The 26,836-nt window shown below is 60.8% G+C and overlaps 8 protein-coding genes and 2 non-coding genes across 10 annotated transcripts; 3 read left to right on the forward strand and 7 right to left on the reverse strand.

Annotated features, from left to right (window-relative positions):
- Window positions 1-1,019: 1,019 nt before the first annotated feature.
- Window positions 1,020-3,464, reverse strand: PUF3 (mRNA binding protein puf3; the record flags this gene model as incomplete). The annotated part of the gene is made up of 4 exons (XM_028623241.1): window positions 1,020-1,424; window positions 1,477-2,085; window positions 2,127-2,723; window positions 2,781-3,464. The coding sequence occupies 4 exons, from the start codon at window positions 3,462-3,464 to the stop codon at window positions 1,020-1,022; spliced, it is 2,295 nt and encodes a 764-aa protein (XP_028476174.1).
- A 3,912-nt stretch (window positions 3,465-7,376) lies between these two features.
- Window positions 7,377-8,913, reverse strand: EHS24_007909 (uncharacterized protein; the record flags this gene model as incomplete). The annotated part of the gene is made up of 10 exons (XM_028623242.1): window positions 7,377-7,482; window positions 7,551-7,638; window positions 7,689-7,782; window positions 7,838-7,918; window positions 8,005-8,169; window positions 8,264-8,334; window positions 8,380-8,441; window positions 8,579-8,686; window positions 8,854-8,859; window positions 8,906-8,913. 10 exons carry the CDS (start codon window positions 8,911-8,913, stop codon window positions 7,377-7,379), a joined length of 789 nt encoding a protein of 262 aa, XP_028476175.1.
- A 629-nt stretch (window positions 8,914-9,542) lies between these two features.
- On the reverse strand, window positions 9,543-11,179 carry TOM40 (translocase of outer mitochondrial membrane; the record flags this gene model as incomplete). The annotated part of the gene is made up of 3 exons (XM_028623243.1): window positions 9,543-10,241; window positions 10,574-10,821; window positions 11,002-11,179. The coding sequence occupies 3 exons, from the start codon at window positions 11,177-11,179 to the stop codon at window positions 9,543-9,545; spliced, it is 1,125 nt and encodes a 374-aa protein (XP_028476176.1).
- A 326-nt stretch (window positions 11,180-11,505) lies between these two features.
- On the forward strand, window positions 11,506-12,243 carry EHS24_007911 (uncharacterized protein; the record flags this gene model as incomplete). The annotated part of the gene is made up of 1 exon (XM_028623244.1): window positions 11,506-12,243. The coding sequence occupies one exon, from the start codon at window positions 11,506-11,508 to the stop codon at window positions 12,241-12,243; it is 738 nt and encodes a 245-aa protein (XP_028476177.1).
- Window positions 12,244-12,664: 421 nt separating this feature from the next.
- Window positions 12,665-16,563, reverse strand: EHS24_007912 (uncharacterized protein; the record flags this gene model as incomplete). The annotated part of the gene is made up of 6 exons (XM_028623245.1): window positions 12,665-15,391; window positions 15,434-15,558; window positions 15,597-15,855; window positions 15,908-16,030; window positions 16,073-16,140; window positions 16,200-16,563. The coding sequence occupies 6 exons, from the start codon at window positions 16,561-16,563 to the stop codon at window positions 12,665-12,667; spliced, it is 3,666 nt and encodes a 1,221-aa protein (XP_028476178.1).
- Window positions 16,564-17,469: 906 nt separating this feature from the next.
- Window positions 17,470-17,562, forward strand: EHS24_007913. The gene has a single exon. It is a non-coding gene; the product is annotated as a tRNA-Thr (tRNA).
- Window positions 17,563-18,467: 905 nt separating this feature from the next.
- On the reverse strand, window positions 18,468-18,569 carry EHS24_007914. Its single transcript has one exon. It is a non-coding gene; the product is annotated as a tRNA-Tyr (tRNA).
- A 1,271-nt stretch (window positions 18,570-19,840) lies between these two features.
- Window positions 19,841-20,660, reverse strand: EHS24_007915 (uncharacterized protein; the record flags this gene model as incomplete). Its single annotated transcript, XM_028623246.1, has 2 exons — window positions 19,841-20,191; window positions 20,532-20,660. 2 exons carry the CDS (start codon window positions 20,658-20,660, stop codon window positions 19,841-19,843), a joined length of 480 nt encoding a protein of 159 aa, XP_028476179.1.
- Window positions 20,661-21,500: 840 nt separating this feature from the next.
- EHS24_007916 (uncharacterized protein) lies at window positions 21,501-23,333 on the forward strand (the record flags this gene model as incomplete). The annotated part of the gene is made up of 4 exons (XM_028623247.1): window positions 21,501-21,505; window positions 21,880-22,453; window positions 22,504-22,544; window positions 22,979-23,333. 4 exons carry the CDS (start codon window positions 21,501-21,503, stop codon window positions 23,331-23,333), a joined length of 975 nt encoding a protein of 324 aa, XP_028476180.1.
- Window positions 23,334-23,957: 624 nt separating this feature from the next.
- On the reverse strand, window positions 23,958-26,605 carry EHS24_007917 (uncharacterized protein; the record flags this gene model as incomplete). Its single annotated transcript, XM_028623248.1, has 6 exons — window positions 23,958-24,614; window positions 24,655-24,861; window positions 24,903-25,826; window positions 25,875-26,165; window positions 26,211-26,366; window positions 26,483-26,605. 6 exons carry the CDS (start codon window positions 26,603-26,605, stop codon window positions 23,958-23,960), a joined length of 2,358 nt encoding a protein of 785 aa, XP_028476181.1.
- Window positions 26,606-26,836: the final 231 nt, after the last annotated feature.

The following is a 26,836-nucleotide window of genomic DNA, read 5'->3' on the forward strand; positions in this document are numbered from 1 at the left end:
CGATAAAATGCCGAGGGAAACGCGCGAACGGGCAGGCGAGCGGGGGATGTGTCGAGAGGAGGGAGGGGAACAAGCCAAGTCGATGGCAGTTTGCAGAAGAGAGTGCGCGCGACCAGAGATTTCCACCAGACAGGACAGCACAGGAGATTCAAGTTTCCAGTCGTTCCAACAAAGACCAGCGGTTCGGGAAAGCACGAGGAAAGAGCGGACAGCGAGCACGATTTATCGAAGAGGGAGCGTCCGTCAGCGTCTGTTCCGTCGTGTTGCGCGCGCGTTTGCGTTGCTCGTCGCTCCGCCTGCGGTCACTCACGAGTTGTTTGAAGGATGAGGAAGGGTGCGTCCAGCCGAATGTCAAGGTGTCGCGGCGCACCCAGCAGCCACCGGGCACACCAGCTGTTCGAAGTGTCCCGCGGAACCAAAATCCCTCGAGGGCAAATCGCCGACAATCGCCGGAAAATGGCACCCTTGCGCAAACACCGACGCTTGCGAGAGAATTTGGTCGGGCGTCCACGCTTGGCTGCTGGTTAGTCGTGCGCGTCATTGCATGGTGCATGGTGGAGACAGATGGCCAGATGGCCAGATGGCTTTGGTGGTCACTGTCCGGCCATCTCGAGGGACCAAGGTCTTGTATGGCCGAATACGGCTGTACCCCTCGACTGTGTAGCATGGTATCCAGTGTCTCTTAATTTGATCTTGCACGCATAGGTCGTGCCCAGACAGTGACAGCACGAAAAAGGATACGTGATGCGCTGTTGAATGGCGGTACCGCTTGGGGGTGCGCTCGCGCGCTGATCACCAACGCAACGCACAGGCAGCCGAGTCAAATGCACCCTATAGCCACAGTAATCTCCACCTAATCACATATCCACTGCTCATGTCTGTATCTCTGGCCACCACCGCCACTACCTATCTCTGTGTCTCTCTGGGTCTCTGTCATCATCATATGTGTTGCTTCCGACTGATGTTATCGCTCGAGGCCAGGGCCTCAAGCCTTGCGTCGCGTGCGCCTCTGCCTGCCTCTAGACGAGGAGGTGGAGCACCGCGGCGTCGGCGTCGGCGTCGTCGTGCGGGTCACCAGGCGACGAGGCGGCGCGGCCACGGAGCTTCCTGCGGGCGGGCGGCGACGGCGTCGTGCCCACACTGTTCGTGTCGCCCGTGTCACCGCCCGTCGTGTCACCGCCCGTCGTGTCACCGCCCGTCGTGTCACCGCCCGTCGTGTCGCCAGTGGAAGCACTGTCGCTGCCCGTGAGCAGGTCCAGGTCGCGAGATTTAAGGCTGGAAGCAGTGCTGCTCGCGGAAACAGAGTCAGACAACGACGGTAAGACACCCTGCTGTTGCCCGTACTGGTTCAGCTTGGCTTCGAGGCGGCGGCCACAGGGCGTGTGGCGCAGCGTGGGCATGAGGGGTAGGATGGTGGCAAGCAGCTGGGTGGGGTGTCAGCTAGAGTACCGCATGTCACATATTCAGCTGGCTTACCAATTCACGCTGGTCGAGGTCGGCCTCGGAGAGCGCCGTCTGGACGGGGAAGTTGCCGTACTGGTCACGGAGGAGGGCGGCGACACGACTTTGAGCGCCGTCAATGTTCTCGCCCAGGATCTCCGAGATGAGGTCACGACGATCCGCAGCGCTGGCATACTTGAGCGCCTTTTCGACCACATTCGAGGCAAACTTGTGGCGGCACAGCTCCCAGAGACGACCCTTGATGATGGCGACAACCTTGTTGCGGTCGTACTCGTGCGCGTCGCCGTTGGTAATGATGCTCTGGACGACATAGTTGCCAAACTGGTCGGTCATGAGCTTGTGGGAGCACCTGTGCATCTCGTCGAGCAGGGAGCGGATCCTGTCAGGATGGAGGACCTCGAACGACTTTTGAAGCACGCGGCAGCCGAATGGGTGGGTCGAGAGCTCAAAGACGTGGCCTTGGAACGCATCGGTGACGGTCGAGGGAGGGTCGAGAGTGATGAGACGCTGGATGACGTGGTTGGCGTTGGACGACTTGACACAGTCGATAATGTGGCCCTTCAACTCGGCGACGAGCTGGTCGCGCTGGTCGACAAGGACGTACTCGAGCGCCTTTTGAACGACCTGGTGGGTTAGATTTGCCTTTCAACGCTGCTTTAACTCACCCTGCAGCCATACATGTTCATGGAGAGGTGGAGGACATGGCCCTCCATGGTCTTGGCGATGGCAGCCCTTTGGTTTTCGTCGCCGTGTTCAAAGAACTTTTGAATGACATAGTTGCCAAAGACGTCGGTCATGAGCTGGAAGGCGCTGGTGATGATCTCGTCAAAGACAAGAGCACGCTCCTCGTTGGTGGCCGTCTCGAGCTTGTTCTGGATGAGACGCGAGCCGTGCTGGTCGCCGGCAAACTCGCAGATGTGGCCGTACACGTCGGCAAAGTCCATGCGAGAGTTGCGGCGCTGGCGGAACTCTTCGAGACGAAGACTGCGCGCCGGGCCCTCGTCTGAGCGGCGACGGCCATAACCACCGTTGTAGGTGCTCGAAGCGGCCGAGAGGGACGCCGGCGTGAATGGGGCAGCGCCGACGAGCGAAAAGTGACCTGGCGACGGGGTGTGAGGGTAGCTGGCGAGCGACTGGAGGCCGTACCGGTGGTTGTACTCGCTGAGCGAGGGGTACTGGCCGTGCGCGCCTTGGGTGGAACCGCGCCTGCCGCCAGAGTGGGAGTGGGCGTTGATGCGGCGCTGCGGGTGGTGGTGCTGGTGCTGCTGAGTCAACCTCTGTCCTCCTTTGTGCCGATCTGTGTCTGTGTCTGGACTCACGCCAGAATCGCGTCCCGTGCTCGCGTGCTGTCCGCCGTGCGCGCCGTGCATCTGGGTCCAGTAAGGCGCACGATCACTGTACGCAAAGTATCCCTGGCCTTGCTGCTGGAGGTGAGGCGGGCGGTAGATGCCTTGACGACCGGCCACGGCCGCCTGCTGCTGGAAGCCGGCTGGGTTGGCATTGGTGCTCGAGCAGGCCGCGGCGGCAGCGGCGGCACCGTTGGCGGCGAGCTGGCCGAGCTGATGGGTGTGGTGGTGGGGTGCGCCCTGGCGCGAGTCCTGCTGGAGGGGGTAGTTCTCTGGGGGCGTGGGGTACGGGTCAAAGGTGATTCCCGCGGCGCTGGCCATGGACTGCATCGACTGGAGTGGCGTCATGGGCGTGGCCAGTTCAAATCCCGCGTACGCCTGGTGGTGGTGGTGGCCACCGGCACTGGGAGGGGTAAACTCGGTCGTGTAGTAGAGATACTGCGTGGTGCCGTCGTACGTCGCATAGGCGGCCGGGCGCTGGGGTGTGTGGACGTTGCCGTACGGCGGGGTAGGAGGCACACAGGCGCCTGCAACGGGGTGCTGCTGAACCTGGCGAGCGGAATACTCGTCGACCGAGAGGCTCTGGAGGTGGTTGATAAGAGTCTCGTTGTCGGCCGCAGACGACCAGGCAGGGGCTGTGGCAGACATTGCCGACATGTTTGGGCGAGCTTTTTTTGGTGGATGGGGGTGTGGCTAGGAGGGGATACGGGGGGGATGGCGGCCGATGTGGCGGATCAGACAAGGATGAGAGATGTTTGGCGGAGGGCTGGCGTGCGACCGCCGCTGCACATGCACTGGTGTGTGCACAAGAGACTGGGGTAGGCAGGCTGGCAGTGTCGGGTGTGGGTGGGTGGGTGTTCACTAGAAGATGGCGTTAACAAGTTGTGTTCGTGTGCGAGGGGGGAGGTTGTGGACACAGCGATGCTGGAGGAGAGGATACGGAGAGCAAGAGTCTCTGGTGACAAGGGGACTGGGGAGAGGGAGAGGGAGAACGAGTTGGAGACAATGGGTGATGGGGGATGGAAGTGACAAGAGGAGGTGGGAAAGAACAATTGTCTTCCCTCCCTCCCTCCTCTCTTTGAGAGCACACGGTTCCGTGTGTGTGTGTGTGTTCTTCTCTCTCTCTCTCTCTCTCCCGCGTGCTCCCAGTCGCCGCCCTGCTGCAATGGCCCCTGCACCCGCCTTTGACGACGCCCTCGTGTTCACCCATCCATCCAGCCGAGCGCACCTGTTGCTGCACACACACATACCGGTTCGCCCTCGACGACGAGCTCACACGAGCTCACACACGCCCCCAGAAGCGCAGCACACAGCGATCCCCTTGGGCCGTGGATCCGTGGGTCCGTGGAGCACATGGCCACCTTGGGAGCCGTGGACGAGAGCGCGTGCGACCCACCGCGCCCGTCACCTCCTTTTACTCGTCACCTCCAGCTTAACAGCTTGGCTCGCCCCCGACGGACGCCCTCGGATTCCGGCCCGTTGCCTTGTGCCACGACACTCACACACACGTAACACCACCACAAGGCTAAAATGGATCAACTACTCACAATCGCTGGTATGCAATCGAAATGCTGTGTGGGGGGGCACACACTCGTTGCGCAACAACGGCGCGCACACGCCACGGTACCACGGTCCTCGCGATCAGACGTGACCGATTCGCTGTCTTGCGGCGTTGCGTGGGACGCGTGCGTGGTTGTTCTCCAGAGGCCAGAGGCCTAGTCACAGATGGTGGTGGCCGTGACAGTGACGCCAGACGAGACGTACAGTGGCTCGAAAGATCCGCAGAGGCTCGAGGGCGGCAACGGGGGAAGAGATCGGCAGTGGCGATGACGGCGACGACGACGACGATTCTTGGGTGCACACGTCTGCGCACCTGCGCTGTGATATCCCAGCAATGCAATGAACTGCTCAGTGGCCCAGTGGTTCAGCAGCGTACAGCAGCGCAGCGTTCGCGCGAGCGTTGCTGTTGTCGGTGGTGGAAATGCGTGATGCGGGTATCGGTGGCACCCTGTTGCACCCACAGATTCCAGAGCGGCGGTACGCGCGGCGCGCGCCGGTGGCCGGTGGGGGTGGGGGTGGGGGTGGACGCGCGATTATCGCTTTGGAAAACGAGCCGCGGCGGCGGGGCGGCGGCCAGCGGCGGGGACACTCGGACCCTTCGGGTGAGTCGAGAAGCACAGAGGTACAGAGACAGAGATTAGTGTGCGCACGGATGCACACAGAAAGCCAAAAAAAATGTCCTCGTGGCTAGCTGCTAAGCTACTGGAGCGCTGTGTGCACCCGACCAGCAGTGGCCAAAGGAGGGTGCTGGGGTGGGGGTCCTGTTGAGAGGATCCAGCGGGCCAGCGACCGTAGCGACGACGAGCAAGGACCGACGAGCGAACGGGGATCGCCTGTGCGGGGCTGGCAAGGGGCCGGGCGGGGGCGGGGATGCACAAGGTCGCGCCGAGGCCGTGTCCGCGCGCGTCGAGGGCGCAGGGATCGTCGAGGACAGGAGGGGGGAAGGGCGGAGGTGGGCGGGGTTGCGGAGCAGGTGGATCGTGGGTGTATTGAGGCGCGCGTGTCTTTTGGTCGGGGTGTGTCGAGGTGACCAGTTTTGGAGTAGGAAATCAGTTGAAGAGCATGTACACAGTGTGGTGTGGTAGTGTGAGTGAGTGAGTGACACGCGTCGTTGAATCGAAAATAACAATCGTAACAAATCGCGACTTGCAGACGAGATATTGTGTGCATTGCGCGCGTCCTGCGGCGGCGGCGGCGGCCGTGTGGGGTGCGTGGGCGCGTGGGCTGGGGCAAAGGATGCAAGGATGCAAGGCGAGGAAGGCTTGTGCGCGCGCTGCTTCTGTTACTCGTGTCTGGGGGTGAGAGTTCGGCTCCGATTGAACACACTCTTGCTGGGGGGTTGTCGGGTATCACGTATCGCTCGACTGGCGGGCGCGGCGTGTAAACCCTTGTGTTTCGCTGCCTGCAACATGTTTCCAACGTCCCCCCCACAAACCCTGGGTGGCATTTCACGCACGAGGGGGCGTTGGATTTTGCCAGCCGCTTTCCGCGTTTGGTGGTGTGGCCGTCGTGGCCGGTGGGGCGCGATGCGTTGCCGACTGCAGCCGGTGCGCGGTGTGGCTGTAACCTACTTGTGCTGCAACAATGGCGCAGGAAAAAAGGTCTCACGCAACATGTAAACCTTACACCGCGCTGCACCGCTGCACCGCAGTAGCGGCGCAGCCAGCGATACAGCGAGACCGGGGGTCGGCAGCCGGACGCCGGGACGCGGAGGGAGAGAGGGAGGCGTGACACGCTGCCTCGAGGCGTGGAGTGCGGCCTCATGGGCTAGGTGATGCGGTCTGGCCCCCCCCCCGTTGGCCGGCCGTTGGGTAGATTGAGAGACGACGGCGACGACGACCTGTGCGCGCGGCGCTTCGTCGCTGTGTCGTGGCGCTGGGCGGTTGAACCGTTACGAGGAGTGAGACAACATGAAAGCATTAAAGGTGTCACTGTCACTGTGGCCACTGTACCACTGTACTACTCGTTGTCAGTCCGATCAGTGGTTCGCCTGCAGACCGCAGAACCCATGGAGGGCAAGGCTTCTGAGCACGCTGCACGCTGCAAGCTACACGCTGGGGCTCAGACGTCAGACGACGCCAGGCAACCCGACAGGCGTGGCTGGGAACCGTGAGCAACCCTTATACCACTCCCAATGGGCCACTTGATAAAGGTGTCCGTGCTGTAAATGATTGCAGGAGCCTACACTGTACACTGTGCAAAACGGGCCGAAGCCGAAATTTCAGCGGGGTGCGCGTTAGATCAATCAGTTGATCAGCTGGAGCCAACGCCTATCATCCTTCCCCTCCATCCAGCTGTGCTTGACGCAGCTCCCCTTGTCAGCCAGACGAGCATGTCCGCGGTACCGCTGTGGTCAACCATACTGCGGTCCTCGCTCGGGTACGAAGGTGGCTGGCGGCGAGGCGTAGCCGGGGCTTTGCGGGGAGTAAACGGTGGACGATGCGATGGACAGGTGTGCGCAGAGGTGGTGTCCGGAGGAAGGCAAAAGGCACGATAAAAAGCCACCGCAAGGCCGCAACCCGGGCGGGCGGGCAAGCTGTCGTCATCGACAGAATCGACACTCTGTTCCGAGCCACCCTTGAGAAAATGTCGTGAGTTTCTTTTGATACGAGCTACCGTTGCAGCTGTAGGAACCTGTCAATGCCAGATACTCGCAGCGACTACTCTGTGACTGGGAGAGAGACAGCTCCCTCGTCCCTCATCTCCTGCCCAAGTGGTATTATCTACGCCATTCCACAGGCACTCCCATACCTGTCTTCTGGCACTATCAGCCCCCGCCCTTCATCGAACTGTACTCCTATCTTCTCCCTTCGCCCCTTGCCCCGCCATCGTCTGCTTATCGATCTGCATAAGATACAACAGCCTCGCCAACGAGCCCGCACACACACGCACGAGTGGCGTGGACTCCCCAGCGAGGCAGCTAAACTTCGGGCACCCAAAGTCGGGCGGGTAGTAGTAGTGCCGCCGGTTATTCCCCACTTTATGTCACTCGCTCTCGCTTTTTCACATCTAGACGCCGTAAATGGCCAGCTCCTTCATCTCAGCGAGGACGTTCTCGACCTGCACGTCCAGCTGGCCGTTGGCGTAGTCGTCGCGGATGTTTTCGGAAAAGTACCTGGCGCAAGGTGTCAGCTGTAGTTTGGACATGCGGACAGCTAATCGACTGGCTGGCAAGACACTCACCTCTGCACACCCGAGAGCTTCTCGTAGCCCTCGTCGGCGAAACGCAGCTGGCAGCGCACCATCGACTCGAACGACGGGTCCAGGAAGGCTGGGATGGATGTCAGCTAAAGACGACACGCTTTGGTTAGCTGCACTCACGGACACGGAGCTCGACCATCTGGGGCAGCTCGGCAATGAGCTGGTCGTTGAGGAGCTCGTAGATCTCACGGGCCTCGTCGTGCTCAGCCTGAGCCTGGGGAGGACGTCAGTATGCAGCTTCACCACGCGACATCTGGTAAGCTGCTCACCCTGGGAAGCTTGACGGTGTCGTCCGAGGGCTTCTCGACGAGCTTGCGGACCTTGGACCGGGAAGCGTCATAGTCGATCAGCTGGGAGGTGTCAGCATAGACAGACGGGGAAGGCGGATGAGCTGATTGCACTGATCCGCCGCTGACTGGGTCCGGGGGGCACCCACCTTGTGATTCCTCTTCTCAATAGCGGCGTTGACGTTGGTAAAGTACTGGTTGAGCCTGCCCACGGGCTCGAGGACAGTGGCGCGGAATGGCCCGTCGAGGTCACGAGTGACGACATTGTCGAGCTCGTCAACGGCGGCCTTGTATGCGTGGCCGGCCATGGCGCCCTGGAGGAGGGTCAGTGACGAGAACAATGCGCCACCGGCGCGACAGCTCAAACCAACAACTGTGTGTCCAGCTGCCCCGCGTCAATGTACCCACCTCGCTCGCCTTGTCGGCGGTGTAGAACAGGGAAATGGTCTCGGCGATACGCTCCTGCGACGAGGACATGGCTGAGGGGTGTCAGTTAGGGTATTGAAAGGCCACAATCAACTCACTGCGCATGGCATCGAGGTAGGTCTTGGCGTCCTTCTGCAGGCCCGTCGACTCCTTCTCCATGCTGTCGGGTTCCCATCAGTATATTGACACTTGCACACGAGCACGGATACCGCACGCTCCAGGCGGACCGTCTCCAGGCTCCCACGACCGACGGCGTGCAGCACCGCACCGCCGTAGGCTACACTGTCCGCGACTCACGTCCTGTACTTGCTCTCCTGCTCGGCAAAGTCGTGGTCGACGGTACGCTCCACCTGTCCCGTCTTCTGCATGAGCTGCGTGCCCGCACGGGTGGCGGCCTTCTTGAATCTGTGAACACACCCATCAGCACACGCCGGTCTCGAACAAGCTTAGTGCGAGCTTGCACGCTGCGGCAGATACTGCGGAGCCAGCGACGTCGCTCGCTGGGGCGTGTCTCCCCCGTCCCGCGAGTCCCGGCTCTGGCTCCTCACAGCGCGCGCGGTGCTGGTACGTACCCGCCCCTGTATGGTCAGCTTCTACCCCAAAGAGTCCGTAGCTGGGACTCACCAGGACATGATTATTGAGATTCTAGGATGTATATGAGAGATGGATGCTAGAGACAAAGGGGGACACATCACCGCCCAGGCGGGCGGTGAGCGCATCGATGGCAGTGCCCCTGCGCACGGAAGCAATTCGCATCAGTGGACCTCGGTTGGTGGCGAACGATGCGTCACCGCCGTGGCATTAAATGTTGGTACTGGTTCCACAGCTGGCGTGTCTCATGCATAGGTGGCACCACAACGGGATGGGTATGTTGGAGATGTTGGCCAGAGCGTAACACAAGTTCTGCAGGCAGGAAAAGAACTGGGATGTGGGCAACCAGCCATCCACGCCCAGCCATTGCCTCCTACCCCCGCGCACACTCTATCCCTCCCCTCGTCTGCTTCATTTCAAGTGCTGAATAGTGCATCGATGCTGATACAAGCGTGCAATACGCCAACTGTGGTGTCCTCCGCCCACCGGCCGCTCTACGCCGGGGCATATGCTCCTCCTGCACCACTGCGACGACACCCGCTCATCGGGGCGCGCCGCAACCCGCGTGTGGTCCTTTAACCACACCGGTCCTCTCCATCATCGCCGTCGCCGTCGTCGGCCGTCGTCGTCGTCTTCTCTCTCAATCTCATCTCTAGATGTCACCTGTCGCTTACTGCGGGGGGATCATGCCGGCGGCCATCATCTCCTCGGGGGTCATGGTCGACGACTCGATCATGACACCGAGGCCGAAGCGCGAGGTGTTCTTGGCGTGGTCAATCTCGCCGCCGACGAGGAAGGCAAACGCCGGGGTGAAGCGCTGCTCGAGGAGCATGCCGACCTTGCCGGCCGAGTCGACCTGGCCACGGAAGGTGGCCATGCGGAACTCGTACTTGGCACCGAGGGTGGCGACGGCGTCGCGCTTGGCGGGGCCCATGAACGAAGCGGGCTGGATCTGGGTCTGGAGGTCGAGGGCGACGTCGACCTTGTCGCTCAGCTTCTGGAAGTAGGTGGTCTGGATGTTACCCGAGGGCTGGAGCTGGGCAGTGGCGCTCCATGAGGGCACAAAGGGAGCGACGGGGGCGGCACCGGGGACCTCGGGGTGGCCGAGGGGCTCCGAAAGCGCGTTCGGCAGCGAAGTGTACTTCATGAGCCACGAAGTAGCAGGGGTCATCTCAGCGGGCGAGGTGCGCTGGATAATGGTCTCAAAGCCAAGAGACAGGCGAGGGGTGACCGAGTGGAGGAGCGAGACAAAGTGGAGACCAGTCAGGTCCAGGGGGGAGGGGTTGATCGACTTGAGGTTGAGCGAGTAGTGGGGGCCAATGTGGTCGTGCTCGATCTGGAACATGGTCTGGCCGGGAGCCGACGAGAGCTGCACAAAGTTAGCAAGTCTGTATATTGCGACAAGGTGGCAGGTGGAGGATGAAAAGTCGGGGCCCTGGACAATGATGGACGGCAACTGTTTACAGTGCCGCCGCCGCTGCAGGTCCACAGCCAGCTCCCTCATAGGCAGTACGCCATCACGGTCACTCTCACGGTCACTGTCGAGTGCACACGTTCGAACACCATACAGCCTCCGAGAGCTCTTTCCACGAGCCTTTCGACGAACTGCGTCCCTGACGAGACGATGGCGTAGTCCCCCGGACTCCACAGCTCTTCACCTCCACTGCGAGCTCGTCCTTTGCGTCTGTTTCGAAAACTAACCTGAGCCTGGATCTTGGTAACGTCGCTCTCCGACCAGGTCTGGTTGGCACGCATGTTGACGCCGCCGGTCGAGGGGTCCCACTGGCCGTGCATGAAGGTCGACTGGTTGGCGAACAGGGCGCCGAGGGTGTAGTTGGACTTCTGGCCCAGCGAGAACGAGTGGGTGACCTGGAAGGCCGGGTTGGGCGAGACCATCTTGGACAGGTCGGCGCGGGCACCCTCGAAGAAGTAGTTGGTCATGAGGGTCTCTGTGGAAATAAGTCAGCTCTGTGCTGTTTTGCCTCGCCAATGTTGCGGCGCTGGCCGCTGGCCAAGACTTTTGTGCTCTAGCAGCAGCGTCTGGAAGAGGGAGGTGATGGAGCACGCATACGCAGAGCGCAGGCGTACACCACCACGTTCGCCCTCTTTCCAAATGCTTTAATACTCACGCGTCACATCGCGCGTGAGGTTCTCGACGGTGCCGGGCTGGATGAGGCCCATGTTCTCCTTCCAGTTGTGGAGACGGTTGAAGGCGGCGCCGAGGGGCTGCGAGACCGGCTGGAGGAGGCTGGTGAAGACGTCGAGGACGGCGGGCTCGCCGGGGACGTTGAGCTTTTCGGAGGCCATGGTGGTGGTGCTGGGTAGGGTGGGGGGGTAGGGGAGAGGGAGAGAGGGTTGAAGGAGATTGTTTCTGAGCAGCAGCAACGACCGGCGGTGGTGGTGGCCTCTCTGCCTGGCAGCCTGGCGCTGCGTCCTGGCGCATGGAAAACGGGCGACCACGGGCGGGCACCGGGTGATTACAACGCCGCGCCGCACATGGAGATTTGCCCGAGTGTGGCGGATTGGGTTTCGCGCAGAGTGTGTGGAGGGGAGTGTGAGGATGTTGCGAGTCGCCACTCAACTTGGACATCCTATCCTGTCTCTCCTTCCTCCTCACTCTCACACCCACAAGCATGGCCGCCCTCCCCGTCGCCGAGTCTCTCACCCTCTCCGCCACCCTCTTCCACGCCGACGTCGACTCGTGGCTCCCGGCCTCCTTTGGCGTCTCGCGCCCCGACGCGGACAAGGCAAAGGACTGGGAGGCCGCCCTCCGCCAGACCGCGCGCGACAGGCTCGGCCTGGGCCACCCGGACCTCACAGACCCGCTTGCACGCGCGCGCGCAGCCACCCAGCGCGCCGGTATTGAGACGTTGCGCAAGCTCAAGGGCAGGGAGAAGAAGGGCGACGACAGCGACCTCGCACCCACCCCCGGTCCTGGGTCGTCCTCGCGCACCGCGGGCCGCGGCGGCCGCGACGACAGCGACGACGACGAGAGCCGTACGCGCTCCGTGTCCAAGAAGAAGACAAAGACAAAGGACGCGTTTGCGTCAAAGGGCAAGAATGCAGTCCACCCGTTGCTCAACCTCCGCAACCCCATTCCCGGCTACGTGCCGCCTGTGGGAGGCCAGCAGGCCCAGGCCGAGGCGGTTCCCAAGGCGCCTGCAACAACAGCTACCGTCCCCGCCCTAGTGGTTACCGGCATCAAGCGTGCGCGCGAGGACGACGAGGACGCAGACGGAGACGGAGACGACAAGGCAGAAGGCGACGAGGGAGGCGACGATGCCGCTCAGTCAAAGGCGGCAGCTAGGCGCGAGAAGCGCAAGCGCGCCAAGGCCAGGAAGGCCGAGGCTGCTCGTGCGGCTGTTGCCTAGGCTTGTCCCCCTTCTCCATCAGCGACCGTCTGTCGTTCACCACCACCCACAACCTACCACTACCACCACCGCGCACCCGGCGCGACGGATACGATACCCCGCACCCCAATACCCAACTACACAACCATCTCACAACACCACGGACGGCAAAACACACACATTCTTCGCAAAGACACTATAGCTGCATGGGCACTACGGCACTACGGATGCATGGTATGATTTGAGGATTTGAGCCACTGGGAAACGGAGGTATCGCAAGAGTGCACGCTGGGTTGACCGGGGGGGTATGAGATTCGATGGGGGTGACTACTAACTGTGTGGATGTTGGGTGGGGGAACTGCGCGGACGAATAATGCGCGATAGGTATGAACGGCGGTGTGGTGTCTCTGGGACATCTCTCTCTCTCTCTCTCTCGTTAGGCTTAGCGCCAGACAGCTCGTGGCAGGCTTCCAGGCGTAAAGTTGCGCGAAGCCGTGGCGGTCGTCTGCGCCTCGCGCTCCCTCTCGCGGTCCTCGACCTTGCTCAACAGGTCCAGCAGACCGTCCTTGCCCGGAATGGGGCTCGCGCCGTGCCCGAGCACCGGCGTTGTCGTGCAAGACACTGCGAGTGTGGCTGTCGTTGGCGCGGCGCTGGAGATGGTCAACGCGGCAGTTCGCGGCGTGGCCGACATGTCGCGCCACTCGCTGGGGTCCGGCGAGTCGGGTTCGGGTGACTCGGAGCGCGAGCGCGACATGCCCATGGTCGACGCTTGCGTGGGGGACAAGACGGCGGCATCTTCAATCCCCGGTGACAAGCTGGGAGTCCGATCGGCGGGGGGCTTGGCCTCCACTTCACTGCGGTCGGGCTCGACGACGGCGCGGAAGGGGAACGAGTAGATCCTCTTGGAGAGGGTGCTGAGCATACCGCCCGTGACGCTAGCCGCCGTGCTCGTAGCGCCGCTGTTTGTGCCAGTCGCGATCGCGCGGGCGGGGACAGGACCTGCGGTTGATGGAGGACCAGGCGAGAGCGGAGCAATAGAGTCCATTATCGCCGTGCTGCGAATACTCGAGTCGCTAAGGCCACGAGGGCGTAGTGTGCGCTGCAGCGTTCCGCCTGGGATAGGGTCCCTGTCCTCATCGGTCGGGTCGAGGACGGCGTCGACGATAGTGGATAACCGCGCCGGACGGTCCGAGACAGACCGCACTGGCCGGCCACCAAAGTACTGGCTGCTGGCGTGCCGAACACGCGGGACGGGGGGTGCAGCTTGAGCTCCGGCAAAGATACCCATCAGGTCGGACCGCGACGCGCGTGTGCGGACCGGACGCTGCCCTGGGGAGGGTACGGCGTTCGCGACTGAGGCTGAACGGTGGCCGCCGGGGGATGGCGGGGAGCCAAAAACGTCCTCTTCGCCGGCGGCAGTGGCCTGGGGCATCACAGTCTTCTTGGGTGTGGTGGAGCGGCGTGCCACGGATCCGCCAAACACAGTGACGCTCGCGGTAGACGCCGACGTCGACGCGGGTAACTTTGGTGCGGGGCGAACAGGCATTGGCGGTGCAAGGCGGGACCTCTTTGGTGATTGCGGCGCGGGCTCTGGCGCCTTGGCTGGTGTGGTGAACAGGTAGCTCGTAATGGGGGCCGCGATACCCCACAGTCCCGAGGTCTCGGCAGCCGGCTTGTCCTCCTCAAAGGCCTCACGACGCAGCTTCTTGGCCAGCTTGGGGTCGATGGTCACGTCGTTGACGATGCTCTGCAGATCCAGGAGGTCAGAGAAGACGTCCTTGAGCAGCTTCAAGAGCAACGTCAGCTCTCGGCGCGACACCGTGTGCTGTTCTTGGAGGTTGCGGAAGCGGTGGCGCATGTCCGACACCTCAGACTGGAGCGTCGAAATGGTCGTGCGTGAGACATGCCCCACATCAGCTGGAAGGTTTTGCTTCTTGAGACGCCGGTTGAGAGTTGGGATATCGACACCGCGGAGCCTGACAAGGACCTTTGTGAGGAAATCGACGACCTCGCCAATGTTCGGCACTCCGCCACCGCTCGGGGCGGGCATCTCGTGCATGGAGGATGTCTCGGACGGGTCCGCACCGATGACGGGTGTACCGGGCGCGGACACGACGACCTCGCGGACTTCCTTCTTGGGCTGCTGCTTGAACGGAGACTCGGGCAGCTCGGGGATCGCGTCTGGTAGTTGAGGCGGGAAGGACATGCCCTGCTCGGCTGGGGCAAACAGGTCCGCTTTGGCATCGGCCTGCACGTCGGTCGAGCGGCTGAGGAGCAGTAACGTTCTCCTGCCGACACCGCGCTTCTGTGGTCCAATGGTAGAGTCTGCCGGGTAAGACGCCTGGGATGTGGGGAACTCGAACGGTGTGTCAGAGAGCGGGGTGTCATTGCTCCGTGGCGAGGTGTAGTTGGGAAGGAGAACCGACGCACGTTTACGCGAATTGCTTTCGGACGCGCTGACATTGTCATCCTGCTCGTCACTGACACTCGTGTTGGCGCTGGTGTCCACCACGGACGAGTCGTCCGCGGGCCCAAAGGCACGCATCGTGAGCGAACGGCGATGCGCAGTGCGTGACGCTCGCTTGTTCTTTGGCACCCCGTTGTGCACGTAAGGAATACCGCCGCCAGAGAATGAGCCGCGTTGAGCGCGCGCAGCGATACGCGCCTCGGGGCTGGCATTGTCGTCCATCAGGCCGCTCATGTCTCCAAAAAATCCAAGACCAGGGCCAGGCCCCAAGCCAGGGGACGTGACACTCACGCCCTCGGTAGTGGATGTGGACGTAAAGCTCGGTGCAAGCGATGAGTCGCGACGGTGGCCCCAGCCGCCTGTCCGTGGGACAGCTGCACTGGCAACACGCGCGTGAGTCGGGAGGCGGGGACTGCCAGACTGCGGGTGAGAACCCGTCGAGTGTGTGCGCATGTGGGACCGTGTGAGGAGCGGACGGAGCTCCATTGACAATGGCCGCGAGTTGGGCGCGCGCCGAGGTACAGACTTGAGCTCATCGACCTCTTCGCGGAGTGCGCGGTTTTCGGTCAGCGTCTCTGATAGAGTGCGTGCCAACTCTGATGTGTCGTGCTTTAACAGCGCGTTGGTGGCCACCAGGTCCTCGAGCGTGCGGAGATACTCTGGGGTGTCGCTAGGGTGTTCCGCTTGGAAAGTCTCAGAGAGCTAGTTGTGTCAGGTACAATCATTCTCAAACGCGCTGCTCACCTCCTCGTGCAGGGCACCGAGCCTCTCCTTGGCATTGCCAAGTAGGTCCTGAGCGTCTCGTGCGCGGGCCGCTTTAATATCCTCGACCTCGCGTCCGGCGGCCGTGAGCTTGGTTTCGAGGTCGGCTGTGGTCTGTCAGCACACGTCGGCGTCGGGGACACACCTATCCTATCTTCAGCCAAACTACGCCACTTGAGTTCGTCTCGCAGTTTGCGCGATTCGGCCTGATACAGCGTGCGCGCGTCTTCAAACCGCTGCTCGGTGTCGGCTAGGCGTGCCTCCAAGCTCGAGCCCGTGGCTGTTCCGGTGGCCAGAGCGATGCCCTGGGCGTTCGCAGCCGCACGCGATTTTGTCAACTCGCCGCGCACATGGGTGAGAGATTGCTGTGTGAGGGTGTGCGAGTGCAAAGACTGCGTGTAGCGCTGCCAAGGTCAGCACGGTCGCACATCCCATAGGTAGACAGACCACACTCACCTTTTCGAGGCTCTCATACGACCGACTGAGCTCAGCATACTTTGACAAGTGTGTGGTGTTGGCTCGCTCCAGGTTGGCGACGTGACGCAGGCTGTCTGACAGTGCTCTGCGCTTGAGCTCGAACTGGGGTTATTAATGAGTGCCCCTCGGTACCAGGAGACTCACCTGTTGTTCCGCCCGCTGGTACTTCTGTTCCAATGCTTCGTAGCGGTGGAGCAGCGCCTGGCCGATCTCTGGGGGGGAAGCATGTCAGCGGCGACCTTGTCGGCATCGCATGCACTCTGTATCTCACCTCCAGAGAGCTTGAGCTTTGAGTCGACGCGATCACGCGCCGCTAGTGTAGGACAGTCGGTGACCGCACCACAGCAACAACGTGCAGTCAGGTCGGGATCAGACTCGAGCAGTCGCGAATGATCGAGCGCGGTGAGCTGCTGTGCGAGGCCCTCGAGCGTCTCGGCAGTACGCAGCATGGCCACCGAGGCGGATGGCGAGTATGGTGTGGGGGATGGTGACCTGGCCAGTGTCGACTGGGAGGGCACGTTCGTCACACGAGCAGGGACTACAAGAGTGTGCTCCTGCCCGGCATCTCGGTCGCTCGATGCCGGAGATGAAGCGAGGGACGATGGTGCTGGACTGTCGTCGTCCATGGCCGGCATGGCGCACACGACTGTGTGTGCGCGCGGGAATGTGTGAAAGGCGTGTGTGGTGGTGAGAGGTGTAGGGGGGTAGACGTAGACGATGTATCGCTAAGAGTTGTTTGTGTGGACTGGAAAGAAAGGAATGTGGTTTGTATAGGGGGGCAACCCAGGAGACACTCTGACTTGGGCGGCAAAATACAGCACAGGGGGGGCCGGACGGCACAGCCAGGGTCACACAGCCGGGTGAGCGCCGTAAGTCTTGTTTACATGCGTTTACACCTTTCGGGCGGGGCGGCGGTTGGCGGCCGCAAGACTCTGGCCCAGTTGCCACTAGCTGCTAGCGAGTGACTAGATGGATGCGAGGTAGAGACGACAAGTATCGCCGTGGCCGCGTTGCACAAGGTGTATGTGTGTCGATGTGTCTGGCACACAATGCAGCCCGACACTCCCTCTGCAGGCCGCAACCCAAACAACAGCGACGACCCAGGGAGAGAGACGCGCCACTGGAATCATAAGGTACCACGACGACCCGGGGGGGGACTTGCGTTGCGCGCGCGTCGACTCTGCCGTCAGCGTCAACCTCTCTTTTTTTCCTGATCCATTTACAAACTCCCTTAAAGCCACTCGCGCACGAAAGAGGTCGCTTCAAAGAGACACCCCAGGTCTGGACAAGGGGCAGTGGACGGCCAGATGCCCAGATGACTGCCAGACGACCCCTCGTCGTCCCTCGTCCCCTTCAATGCCCGCTGTTGTGGAAACTGCGTCCCAACATCTACGTACTCGGCTCCGCACCGGTACCTTGTCCGTCCGACGGGTCTTGCACTTGGTCTCTCTCTCTCGCAGGATCGCAGTCCGACACAACCGAGAGAGGGCCCGACCGAAACGTCCGGAGATTGCGTTCGCCTTGGAAGACAATCGTCACCGGCCTTCTTAGTTCAGTGGCTAGAATTTTTCACTAGTAGTGTCCCCATGGAACTTGCTATGAAAGGGTCACCCGTTCAATTCGGGTAGAAGGCAGGCAGCTGCGCAAGCAGCTTGTTTTTTGGCTTTGGGGCATGTTACCTTGTCGTTGTAGCCAGTCAATTGATGTTGGTAGATAGGCCCCTGGTGGCTGTTGGCACGTTGTGGGCATGATAAGAACGCCGGGACGAGCTTGGGCGCCTGTCGGCGTCATGATCAAAGTCGAGGTCTGCATCCTCTTGACATTGATCAACCTGTCTTTGACACTTGTTGAGCTCGACGACGCGGGGGGACTATGACGCCGCCCACAGACACTTCTCCTGTTGGCAATGACCATTTGTATTGATTGGCTCAACCGCATCCCATCCATACCGCACGCGTACGACTAGACCGTCTAGTGGGAAGGTGTTGGGCCGCCACAGGTGGTTCGCCTCGTCTACTCCGCTCACGCGTCGTGACAGGTCTTGACCACTCGTTCTCAGTGTAAGCAAGTATGTTACAGGACGGTACAGCCATTATGAGCGCGTGTATGCGTGGTTGTGTGCGAGACAAGTAGAGCCAGGCGCAGGCCACGACAGCTACGTGCCGCACTTCGTATGTCAGTCCCGCAGACCCCAAATATGGGTCTCTAATGCGTGGCAGACATGTCTAATAAACTGCCATTAGAAACCCCCCCGACATTCCCCACTCTCATGACCTGAATCTTTGTGGCGCGTCTTTGCCTGTTGACCCTTGCTTCCAACCACCCTGGCAACCATGCATGGCCAAAGTCCCAGGACACTTCCTCTATCATTTCTCCCAATTAACAGTGGTGTTCGATGCATGCCAAAGACATGGTCGTGGCCCGGTAGAGCGGTGCAAAGGTCGTGAATGAGTAGAAAATCGACCCAAATCAAAAAAAAAATCCAAAAAAATGGAACCCAGACGACTGTTCGTCATCTGCGCTTCCAAGTCACATTGACTCTCGCTACCCTGATTCGAACAGGGGACCTACGGATTACTCTTCCTATCGGAAGGGAGGTAGAACATTACAGTCCGGCGCAATACCACTATGCTATAGCGAGGAAGATGTTCGTTGGCTGGAGCTGAAACGATGAGGCCGGCAAACATTATCGTGTAACTGTCCGTTCCTCTTCACGTCGACCAACGACCTCTGCTTGGGTTATCGCACTGGGCATGAGGTAGGACACTGTCAGGTGAGGTGAGCGTGAAAATGGACATTTTTGTTAAGACATATTTATTCACACCTCGGCGTCTATAAACAAATGGCAGCCAAACGCCCGACTACATGATACCTGTTGTGTAGATAAAGCTGATTGGCATATGTCGCTGTAATAATACGACGCTCTGTGTTGTTCCAGAGGGGAGAGATCCAGAGCCATTGTTCAGGAAACAAAAAAGGAAATAATCTTTTAAAAATATTGGAGGAAATGGTCTATTGCCAGAGAGCCGAGATGTTGCCGTCGTAAGTGACCACGACAGGCGGCGGAGCAGAACACTGTCACACCCCAAGTACTGTTTATCTCTCGAGCGACAGCAAGGGACGAACAATTTTCAGACCTGACAGTCGAGGGAAGTACATATGCCACGACGCTACAACAATGTCCTAGAGGCATCACAGTGCTCAGCACTGACAATACGTACGGACGAGAAAAGAAATGGCTCATGTAAGATCCAGACAGACGCCCACTACTCCACAAGGAGGGCCGAGGCGACGGCTACCGAACACAGTGCTTGGGTGTCGTTGTCAGGATCATGTGGTCACAAAATACATGTGAGTGGGAAAGGCCCAGCCACCCACGTCTCGCAGCTTTACCCCGGCCACGTACAGCGAGAGCCCGAGAAGAGAGAATACGTTGGGCGGCAGACAGACGCGATCAACAACAGCCACATAGCATCTGCGCCACACACACCGCCGTACGATTCCGGTAGGATCAACATCCCCTCCGATTCCAGAGGGCCAAGTACGACCTTGCACTCTCTCTGCTCTTTGCCGTTCTGACATGACCCATCGGTCAATCAGTGTGCACAGGAACCTGACCTCGGAGATCGGCTGTGCCGACGCGACGCGTCACTGGCGCAAGACGCTCGGCACGGTTCCAACCAAAGTGAACGATAATGGGTAGCAAGTGCGAAGTGGTTCCATGCTTTCTGAGGATGCTACAGTGGGGCTTGTGTGATGTACAGGCTTAGCCACAGCCTAGCCTTGAGGAATGGGGGTGCACTCCATGTGTGTCCGCGATGGCTCGGCGGGGAGGGCACAGAAGAAGCCTGGGTGTCGTGGAACGAGGACGTGAGGGGCAGCATGAAAGGAGTAGCGGAGAGAGGATACATGTCAGTACAGGAATTCCGGCATGGTCGCCTCTCGCCTCTCCGACTCACCGAGCGACTGCATGCTCTTGAACAGCTCTGTTCCCTGCGCCGCCATCTGTCGTTCGTCAGTCCAGTCCGTGTGGAGCTCAGGTCGGCCACACATGTGACAAAGCATGTGCGCTTGATACCTGACCTCACGCTGAGCTATCACGGATCCACCCACCTTGATACAGCTCATACCTCCATCAGGCCGCAACCTGCACAGCTCGGCAACATGGGCCTGAGGACCATCGGGGGTCGCGTGCGAGTCAAACGTGTACCTGCTGTGAGCGCGAGCCAGTGGATGTGTGGCATACCTGGCAGCTGGAGCTTCCTGTCCTGGTTAGCAGCTACTCTTCTGTTGTAGAGCTCGGATATAGAATGGACAAGACGGGCAACGCGATCAGAGGTCACGGAGGGACAGAGATGGAGAGCCTGAGCCTTAACGGCATCGTATGGCTCCATGGCGTCCAAGGGGAGTCATACAGCCGAGCTGCAGACGAGCCACACCGACAGTGGGCGCCACAGTCCCCTAAGCCTCTACACCTCTTCTGGTCCTATTGGTCGCGAACATGGTGACCAAACGGTGCCCAGTTCGCAACACTAGAACACCGCGATTCTCAACTCGCCGAGAACGCCTCGTTTTCCAAGTGACCGAGAGAGCGAGAGCTCACCTTGACAAAGTCGACGATACGCTTGTGTGTGTCAGCCGGAGCTGCGTTGCGGTCGGCGTCGGACATGGGTGCTGGGATATCGTTGGCGCCTTGCAGTCCCGGGGCTGACTTGGAGGAGAGAAAGCTCATCGTGTGTCTGAATGAGGTGGAGAGCAACCATGGCTGGCGCTGGACAAAGGGGGCACGAGAGGCGTAAAGCGGGGGTCGCCTGGTGACGATGTTTCACGTGGCCATTTGGTTCCGCCACAAGCTTCCAGCAAGTGCCGTTTGTGGGTAGAGGGGGGTTTCATAGCACCACTGCACTGCACCACTGCACTGCGGGGATCAGTGATCAGTGGGTCTCAGTGGATCAGTGGTGGCCAGCACGCAGTGGCGAGGGGCTAATTTCAAACGAAAGGCGGCTGCGTCGTGTGTGGGCGTTGCAACGAACGGTACCCAAAAGTGGTGTGTTACTTGTGGGAGAGGTTGGTCAGAAATGGTGACCTGTGCGCGCCTTTTCTGTGTCGCATTACCATTCGGGATCTGTGTGGCTGAGCATCCTCGCATGGATCTGTGGATCTGTGGGGCTCAGAATAGACGCCGATTTCGTCGTCGTCGTCGTTGCATCAGCAGCCGCAGCACCTGTCGCACCCAACTTCCGAGCACGCGACTGTCATGCATGGGTATGCTGACAGCACACTCACACTCCCGAACAACCCATATCCCTCGATCGATGCCTGGCGCGCCAACCAAAAAGATCCGTCGGAACCTCGCCCGGGTCACAGGGTGTGTTACCCCGTTGCGCTGAGCGAAGCGTGGGAGACACGGTCCCAAAGAGGGAATAACTGACCGTGGCGGGTGACGTCAAGCCCTCAAGCTCCCCCTTTGAGTGTGTAATCTAGCCCACGCTGAAAGAGAAATGAGGACAACCCGCCCACTCACCCCCCAGTCAACGAGAGAGAGAGAGCATGCCAGCCATTCCAGTCCAAAATGGTGTGTGCAGGGTATAGGGGGGTTGGGGGGATCTCGCACCCACACACTATAAATGGAAGACGGCAGAGGTAGCAACGTCTTCCCACTCCCTCATCATCCGTTTTCTCCTCGCCCATCCGCAGCCCCTAGAGCCTCTTTAGGTGAGAGCCTCCTCCCCTCGCCCCCATCCTCTCAAAGCTCACACACTCTTCAGACCCACCACCTCCACCTCGTCAATACCTCTTAAAATGTAAGCACAGCCTGCTTGGACTCATGGCTGGATGACGTCCTCTGCCCCCACCCCCACCCCCAGCAGTCTTGCGTCAAACGTGCTTGATCCTGTTCCCCTGACCTTGCCCCCCATCCGCTTCACTGAGCTCTACTAACCACCCTACAGGTCCAAGCCCGTGATTGGTGTGATCTTCTACTCGACCTACGGCCACGTCTCGGCTCTCGCCGAGCAGGTCATCGCCGGTGTCGAGGCCGCTGGCGCCATCGCCAAGCCCTTCCAGATCGCCGAGACCCTCACTGAGGAGATCCTCGCCAAGATGCACGCCGGTGCCTCGCTCAAGCCCAAGTACCCCCTCATCACCCCGGCTGCTCTCGCCGAGCTTGACGGCTTCCTCCTGGGCTCGCCTACCCGTTATGGCCGCCTCCCCGCCCAGGTCTCGGCCTTCTTTGACCAGACCGGCGGCCTCTGGGCTTCCGGTGGCCTCGTCGGCAAGTTTGCCTCGACCTTCACCTCGACTGCCTCGCAGCACGGCGGCCAGGAGACCACCCACCTCACCACCATCCCCTTCTTTGCCCACCACGGCATCATCTACGTCCCCATCGGCTACACCCAGGCCTACCTCACCGACCTCGAGACCATCCACGGTGGCTCGGCCTACGGCGCCTCGACCGTCGCTGCCGCCGACGGCTCGCGCCAGCCCCAGGCCGGCGAGCTTGCTCTTGCCAAGTACCAGGGCGAGGTGAGTTCTGCACCCGACTTCCGTTGTCCATGAACTGACATTCTCCACAGTACTTCGCCAAGGTCGTTGCCCAGTCCGTCCGTGGCCGTCAGTAAGTGTCGTGCCTCCGCGCGCGACCCTCTAGTTTTCCCTCGTGTCTTCCTTCTCCGTCTCGCTTCTTGGGCCGGGGTTTTCTATGAGCACAATGGCACTGCCGAGGGGGACGAGGGGCATTTTGTATATGCATGATCAGTAAATGTGCCCTCTCGGCAGTGCAAGCGACAAAGCCAGGAGAGTAAGGGTGTGGAGCCGTGTCGTCAGGTATCGCTTCGTCGTCGCGTGGCAGGTCCTTCCCGTCCATGCGTCTGGCTGCGTCCACGCGTCCACGTTCTTGCCTCGTAGTCAGTCAAGACTCGGTCCATGTTCTAGACCTCGAGGACTGAGGTGGACAACGATCCGCAGCTTGCGACGACTGTTCTTCTCTCTTCCAATTTCCATCCCTCCTCACCTTCCTCGTTCCAAGCATGTTACTAACGCTCCCCACAGGCTGATCGCTGAAGACGCCGCCGGCACCACTGCAGCCGTCGCCGGCACCGCCGCCGCGGGAACTGCTGCCGCTGCTGCCGGCACCACTGCCGCCGCACGCAACGCGCCCGAGCCCGCCGTCTCGGGCGAGAAGGAGGGCTACAAGGTCGACCCGTCGCCCGGCCAGGCCGCCGACGCCGTGGGAGGTGCTGCTGCCCCCACTGACGCCCAGCCCGCCACGACCACGACCACGACCCCGGCCACCGCCACCGTGGCCGGCGCAGACAAGGCTGCCGCTGCGCACCCCACCGCCCCGCCCGCGCAGGCCAAGAAGGGCGGCCTGTTCTCGTGCTGCTCCGGCAACAACATCGACTAAAAAACGGCACTGCCACCACACAAAGTGTGGGCGTGTGTGTTTTTCTTTTTGGCCTGATGATAGTTGTTGGCGGTCTGCAGCTAGGAACTGGGTATTCGTTAATACGCTTATAGTACTAGTGGGCTGAGAGTATGTCGTTTTCAGAGATGAATGGACATTGTCCCGAAAAATAGAGAAATAAATATCAACCCCCGCGCCGCTGCCGCCAGCACGCAGCATTCGTTATCGTTATCTCTCTATCGCTATCGGTCCAGGTACGCACCTGCCTTCCACTGAAGCTTTGGAACATCGTCCTGGTGTTCGGAGAAGGCCAGGAGCTGGGACGGGTGACGTCAGGCAGGGTTGTACCTTCTGCAAAATCTTGTATGACCGAAGAGGGAAGAACGGCGGCTCAGGCAGGGAGGGTTACGAGTACGCAGCCGAGTTGGGTTATCGGTGGAGTGGAGCCACAGGTCAATGACGCTGCGTCAGCTTCAGCTCAGTTGCGTGTCAGTGTCAATGGTACAGTTTAATCCGATGTCGTCAGTTGTCCTTGTGCTTCGTGTCACGCATTCCAGTGTCAGCATGCGATGCTAGCGTACGCCCACTGACAACTCATTACAGCCATCTATCGTCTAACACCTTCTACAACCGCACGTCAAAGATCCTCACGGCACGGTCCTCACCTGCCGAGGCAAGGAGATACTCCTTGCCCTCGTTGACGCGCCACGCGAGGCGGTTGACAGCTGAGGCATGTCCTTGGTCCTTGGGCACGGACACCAGCGGTGCGCCTTCACCCTGCGTGACGGTGAACACCTCGATGGCTCCGCTCTCGGTTCCCACCGCCAGCAGGTTGGCCGAGGGCGAGGGAGTGATGGCCAGGGCAGTAGCCGCGTCCGCGAGCTTGAGGGTAGAGGTACAGCTCCAGGCTCCCGCGTCGTTGACGGACCACAGCTTGACAGTCTTGTCACGCGACGCGGTCGCAAAGGACGAGGTGCTGACCCAAGCGCAGTCGAGGACCATACGCGCATGCGCCTTGTCCTCGCCCGCCACAGCCGTGAAGACGTCGCCGTCACCGCGGGCAAACAGGCGCCATCCACGGTCGCGGCTGACAGTGAGAAGTAGCTTGTCGTCGGGGGAGAAGGCGATGCGGGTGACGGTGAGCGAGTGGCCGGCGAGCGGCTCGCCAAGGAGTCCCCAAGTGGAAGTGGAGACGACACGGACGGTGGCGTGCTCTGCCGATGACGCGCGCGAGGCTGTAGCAATAAGGTCACCAGCATTCGACGTCGCAAGAACGGCAAGCTGTGCGGGTTAGAAACACAAAAGAGGCTCAGGAACCCACCTCGTAGCCGTGACCATAGATCTTTTCAATCTCAGGCCAGAGTGTTGACGTGTTGAGCTCCTCCTCCGTAGGCAGCGTAGTGAGCGCAGTAGACACCGAGTCGCGCGACTCGTTCTGGGTCTTGATCTCGGGCTCGGTCATGTCCTTGCCGAGCGCGCGGTTCGAGAGACCAAGTGGTGGAACGGTCGCGCCAATGGGCAGCTTTGCCTGAGGGTTCGTTAGCCATCGACTAGCAAGGGGAAACCCACCTCTTCCTCTGAGACCACGTCGCGCACTCCCAGGCCACGGAGCGACCCCGCAAAGCCAGCAGTACCCTCAAACACGCGGAACACCTTCTCCTCACCACAGCTCGCGAAGCGGAACGGAGAGAGGAAGGCGCCGTCGACCATGTCATAGCCGTGAATCTGGGGACGGGCAATCTCGGACCACACGGGCTTCTCGCTCGTCGAAGCAGTGGGCTCGCACGCAGCGTGGATACGCGATGTCTGGTCGGAGCTGGTGGTGAGGAGGTAGTCTCCCCTCGGGTCCCACGCGACCGAGCGGACCGAGCCATAGTGCCCAGTCACGCCGGGGGCAGCGTCCCAACCGGCTCCAGTGGCAGAGCGAACCCAGCGTTCCACGCCTCCAGTCCAGCCAGTGGCGACTACGCTGTCGCCCCCTGGACCCCATACTGCGCCGAAGAACGCCAGTCCGCGTCCGCCAAATGCGCCGAAACGGTGTTCGGGCACCCAGATACCGTCCCTCGACTCGGAGCCGCTCGCACCCTCCGTAGGCGACCAGATGATGAGCGAGTTGTCTGCTGCGGACGAGAGGAGGACAGGAGAGGGGGATGGTGACCAGTGGACATTGGTGAGACCGGCCTCGTGACCGATAAGCAGGGCCTCGAGAGTGATGTTGTAGTTGTGGCCCTCAACACCGAGGACGTGCGATTTGGTCGAGATCTGGCCCAGGGCAGCGCCGGCGCTACCGCCCAGTCGGCTCTCAAACTCGTCCAGCAGGTCGAGCTTGCGCTCAGTGACAAGGGGAGCGATGCGCCAGAGACGGATGTAGTTGTCCTGGGCACCGGTTGCGAGGAGGAGGTCGGTGCCAGTGCCGTCGGCCGAAAGGTATGGCGTGAGGGAGACGCAGCGCACCCAGTCCTCGTGTCCCTCGAGCGAGAGCATGTGCTTGAACTGGGGTTGTTAGTGGGTCACTACGTTCCACATGTTGTCTGTACCCACCATGTCATCCTTGAGCGTCCACACCTGCACCTTCCTGTCCGTGCAGCCCACAATGAGGACTGGCGCGGTTGACCCAGGCAGGAGTGCGACGTCGAGGTCGAGCGGCAAACGACCCTTGATGTCAAGAACCTGCACTTGTTCCACCTTGCCCTCTTGTCCAACACGCCAACGCTTCACGCTCCCGTCCGAGCCGCCCGACAAGATCTCGACAGCCGTGCCAGACGTAGGGATGATGCCGATGGCCGACACGGACGCGCCAGAGTGCGCGATAAAGCTGTGTGTGCAGTTGAACTGTGTGGTGAGTATGCTGAGCAGTACATAACTTCCACAACGTACCTGGTTGTTCTCGCCTTCCGCCCAGACACGAACCTCGCCCACGCCGTCACCCGACACAAAGGTCGCGCGGGCGTCGGACTCGCCGGCGCACTTGACGGTCGTGACCTGTCCCTTGTGGCCTAGAAGAGTGGAGTAGACTCCGCGATTGGTGTCATTCTGGAATACGCAGGTCATGCGTCGTATGGCAGAGCAACAGTAGAGTTGTGAGAACAAGGCAGGAGGGTTGAGGTCAGCTGAAGGCCACAAACCGGCGACCTCGACTCGCTACTCACCGTGTTCCAAAGGGCAACCGTGGTACCTGCGGCATAGGCAAGGATACCGCTGCTGCTGCTCGCCGCTCCCGACGAGGAGCGATTCGCGCCGATAGAGATGTAGCGGGTCGACGCAGTCGACATGACGGGGTTGGTAGGTGGATGGATGTTTTGAAGGTGAGGTTGCTCGACATTGAAATGTTACCGCGAAATGTGGAAGTCGTGCCTGGGCGGCGAAAGTTGGGTGGTGGAGGTCATCCACTCGGCACTTCGACCACTTCATCAGCTGAACACCACTGCTGGGGAGCTTCGGCTGCTACAGCGAGTGGGCGTCGACTGCGTTCGCAGAATGCCATTAATGTACCATACTATGCG

Source organism: Apiotrichum porosum (genome assembly GCF_003942205.1).
Source record: "Apiotrichum porosum strain DSM 27194 chromosome Unknown scaffold_6, whole genome shotgun sequence".
NCBI lineage: Eukaryota > Fungi > Basidiomycota > Tremellomycetes > Trichosporonales > Trichosporonaceae > Apiotrichum > Apiotrichum porosum.